At 37.5% G+C, this 4555-nt stretch overlaps 1 protein-coding gene across 1 annotated transcript; it reads right to left on the bottom strand.

Annotated features, from left to right (window-relative positions):
* Positions 1–259: 259 nt before the first annotated feature.
* GHRH (growth hormone releasing hormone) lies at positions 260–3363 on the bottom strand (the record flags this gene model as incomplete). The annotated part of the gene is made up of 4 exons (XM_081323659.1): positions 260–453; positions 1336–1440; positions 2177–2305; positions 3284–3363. The coding sequence occupies 4 exons, from the start codon at positions 3361–3363 to the stop codon at positions 318–320; spliced, it is 450 nt and encodes a 149-aa protein (XP_081179785.1). The 3' UTR covers positions 260–317.
* Positions 3364–4555: the final 1192 nt, after the last annotated feature.

The following is a 4555-nucleotide window of genomic DNA, read 5'->3' as shown; positions in this document are numbered from 1 at the left end:
AGTAATAGTGATGCCAGAAATTTATGCAAATTATGTTTTTCAGTGTTAAAAATTAAAAGCAGTTCTAATACAAGCAGAATTAAATGATTAATCACCTTAATATATTGCAATTTACTCAGGGTTAATATATAGAGTAAGCTTTGAATGCGCACTGAAGTACACTGAACAGAGATATATGTACAAATTACAACTCATTAGAATGTGTTTTTGTTGCAGTCATTACTATATATATGCTATATCAGTTGGTAAAGTAGCAGTAGCACATTCAAATGTACTGTAGGTTACAGAATGTGATTGTTTTGTTTTTATAAAACTACTTACCTTTGATTCTGTAACATTGCTCCCAAGCAATTCCTGAGTACCATCTGTTGGTGGTAGCGGCTATCCATCATAATGCTATCAGACTGGCGTCTAGTCAAGATTTCACGTTGCTCATCTCCCAGGCTTCCTTTCCTAGAAAACAACCAAAATGATTGCTATAGAGAAACACACTACAGAGGAAGGCATGAATCAAGGGTCATAGGCAAGAGCTATTCCTGCTTGACTACCAGGCTCATAAATTGGTCTTGAAAAAGTTATTATTTAACAGCTATTTTTGAAGACAATTACTTGAGCTAAAATAAAATTAATTTCTTCTAATGCAAATTCCACAATCTAATGACTGTTCATAGATGACATTGTAATCTAACACATGGGTCCCCAACCCCCAGTCTGTGGACCGGTACCGGGCCATGGCATGCCAGCAACCAGTCCGCACAAACAAGCAAAGCCCCATCCATGGGACACAAGCAGCACACAAAACCATGCATTCTCTGGTCCATGGAAAAACCTTTCACCATGAAACCGGTCCCTGGTGCCCAAAAGGTTGGGGATTTCTGGTCTAACACATCTGAGCACAGTTTGCTGTCTTGAGATATTTGCAGATTTTAACATCTTAACAGAAAAGTCTAATTCTTTCTATAGTACTCCTCTAGAAAGATTTGTAAATATTTATTTGGATTAGAAAGATAAATATTTTTATATTACATATCAGATATAGGCCTAGATTTTTCCAAGAAAATAGTGAAATGAGAGCTCCAGTTAAGATACTACATAAATTCAAATTTCCTCTAGTGAATAGTTCAAATCACTTGAAATATATAGCACATTTTCTAATAACTCTTTGTTGCTAACTGAGCTATATTTCTGGCCACGTCTGATGAGAAAAATATCTGTTGCGGTTGTAAGAATTTGTCACCACCACCAGGATTATCTTCCTGTCTCTGCATTTGACAGTCAAGTAGAGTCTTAACAGCTACAAAGTTACGGTAAATAATGTATATTCTTTACACTTACCTAAGTCTTTTCCCAACTATGCCCTGTAATAACTTCCGTGCTGATACCTTTCCTCGGACCTTCCGGTAACTGTCAGTGAATATGGCATCTGCATGACGCTGAAGTCTAATGAAATATAAATGCACTGTCATTCTGATGCAGAACCCACTTGCAAAGGAGCATCGTAAGAACAATTCGTGTTAATGGAAAAGGCAGGTCTATATACCTTCAAAGCTACACTATCCTAAAAGGGGAAGTTCTATGCATTTCCAATTTCTGTTCCTTTTGGATAACAAGTGAAGTGCTAAATAAAAATGAGTTCACTGCATTCTTTCTCATGTATAATTTATTTCTGGAACTTATGAAGTCAAAATAAGGATCACCAATGTGTGCCCTTTTTCTATGCTGTAGCGCCTAAAAAGGTTCAATGGCAAAACAGGATGTTTTCCACAGGAGTGCTGGAATTCCTCCCAAGACAGGCCAAATAGATTTTCCAATGTCCTAACTGGTTTGTTTTGTTGGTTTTGTTTTGAATCATTTATTTTGAACTTTGTTGTGAATTCGTGTATTTCTAATTGCTAAATTTTAAAGGCAAGAAAAAGTATAAACATGTCTAAACAATTTTAACTGAAGTTCTTAAAAAGAAATTTGACATCATGTAATACCTTAGGGGCTCTCAGTTTCACAACTATAACTATTTTCTGCATTCTTTCATGGAATCAAAGCTCAAAATCTGTTGGTAACATTCTGAGAAGCTGGCCATTTGGAGTAAACAGGGCAGCTAAGTAGATGGATCTTAGCTCTGATTGAGCACAGCTAAGGTTGTGTTACTTATTTTGACATTCATATACTGTATACCCACCTTTTTTCAGCAGGGCTGAGAAAATTCTCTTCTTGCTCTTCTACTGAAAGATTGTGGCTTTCATGCATAGGACTACTTTCTTGTAGTTGAAAGCTCCCTGCTTTGCCAGAAATGGATAGTGGATTATATCTAAAGCAACATGCAACAACATTAAAAACAATCAGAATAAGGCAAAATATTTCTCATCCCATGGCACATTGAAGTAACAATTACACATTCCTAGAAGGAGGGAAAATATTGCTATATGTCCTCATTGGGGGCTTATTGAGTGCTCTGAGGTCAATCATCCTTTTCAGTCAACCCAATCCATTGCATAGGATTGTGGATATTGGGATAAAATAAAGGAAGACATCCATTATACGTCGAGATCTGAGGGAAAAGGTTATACCTAAATCATTAGCTAATATTTCATACATCTAAAGGTAAAGGTAAAGGTTCCCTCGCACATGCATGCTAGTCGTTTCCAACTCTAGGGGCCAGTGCTCATCTCCGTTTCAAAGCCAAAGAGCCAGCGCTTGTCCAAGGACGTCTCTGTGGTCATGTGGCCGGCATGACTATACACCAAAGGCGCACGGAACGCTGTTACCTTCCCACCGTAGTGGTCCCTATTTTTCTACTTGCATTTTTACGTGCTTTCGAACTGCTAGGTTGGCAGAAGCTGGGACGAGTAACAGGCGCTCACTCTGTTACGTGGCACTCGGGATTCAACCCGCCAAACTGCCGACCTTCTGATCAACAAGCTCAGCGTCTTAACCCACTGAGCCACCGCGTCCCTTTCATACATCATAAAGCATGGTAATCTACAGATCAATAAATAATATTGATAAACATAAACTATTTTAATCTGTATTAAAAATCAAATGGAGAAGCGAGCATTTTAACTTAGTTCCAAAAAAGCTTATATTGTATAGTGCTTGGCATATTGCCAAGTTACTACAGAGAGGACCCTTCTGTTTGTAAATATGTGTACTATCTTTAGAGATGGACTAGCTTCTTCCAGCAGCAAGAAACTTACTGTCCAAGAGAGACTTTTCCAATGGAGAAAAGGAACCAATGGGTTCAACTTACATTTTGAGTAGCCAAAAATTAATAGCGATGATCAACTACCTGAGTGGTTGATAGAGAGGAGAAGAAAAGGAACTCATGACAAAGTGGAGGAAAAGGAAATGAGTAGCTCTGTCCAACATCTTAATGTTTTCTAGGGCAGGCTGCAACATAAAATAAGAATTCGGGATTAATTGTGGCTCTTGAAAATAATCACCACAGAGATAACAATTTGGTGTTTTTCAAATCTGTTGTAAGTCAACTGAGCTTTCTCTCCTTACTAATCTCAGTAATCTAAATTCAACAACTTAAATTCCAGCAAAACCCTGTATATCTTATGGAGCATTAATATCCCTTCTGTACTTCAATCAAGCATGTGAATGGATAGGAGAGAAATGATATTGATTTCTACTAGGATCTCTCTTGTTGACAAATGTGGCTACTGAAAGGTGTTCAATTGCAGCAATTAAAAAATGCAAATAGGACCATCAACAATGTTCCAGTTCACAGAACTGTTGTGATCAGAGCCCAAAAACACACTGCATGAACTGAGATGGAATCCAAAGAACATACATTCAGTTCTACAGCTACTGAGCATCCTTAACGTCTTATTGTGCTACTTTGTAGATTCCTATTTTAACTATTTTCATTGTTTTTCCAGCCCCTTATAACTTCCACCATGTGAGGTTCTAGCTGTTTTGGCAAAATGGGCAACTGCATTCACCTCAAAAATAAAAGGAAAATTTTATGAACAATGCTATATGAAGTCTCAAAAATATCCCTATGTCTTTTTTGCTTTTTAAAAATAGATCTTTAGTTGGATACACTTCAAGCCAGATATCTGCTAGTTCAGAAATGACTTTTAACTGAGCCAGTTACTGAAGGGGGGGGGGGGAGAAAATTCATTTCTTAGGCAACTCATTGTTATAGTCAAAAATTCCAGGAAGCCTGCCCTACGTTTATGAGTACTTTTGATACTTCCAATACCAGGATTTGAGGGATGCAGATTAATAAATCCATTTTAACAATTTAAAGCGCAGGTTTTAGGCTCCTGTGTTTTAAAAGTGTAATCTACTGCTCTCTCTTTCCATCATCAATTCTTGTCTCCATTCTTGTTTTATATTAGACTATAGAAATATAAATCATCCTGTGATCAATTTGAGAGAATCTAGGTAGCAGCATGTAGCTGATCTAGGCTGTAAACGAAACAAGAAAACTGCATGGATTCAATCACCAGGAACTGAGCAACAGTTCAGGATGTCTTTCCCTTTTTTAATTCTTTCCCTGGGGATGTAGGCAAGATTGGGATGTTGAAAAGGTATCCCAGAAGAAAGT

Source organism: Vipera berus (genome assembly GCF_964194415.1).
Source record: "Vipera berus genome assembly, chromosome: 3".
Lineage (NCBI taxonomy): Eukaryota > Metazoa > Chordata > Lepidosauria > Squamata > Viperidae > Vipera > Vipera berus.
Note: the sequence above shows the minus strand (reverse complement) of the source record. Positions and strands in the feature narration are given on the sequence as shown.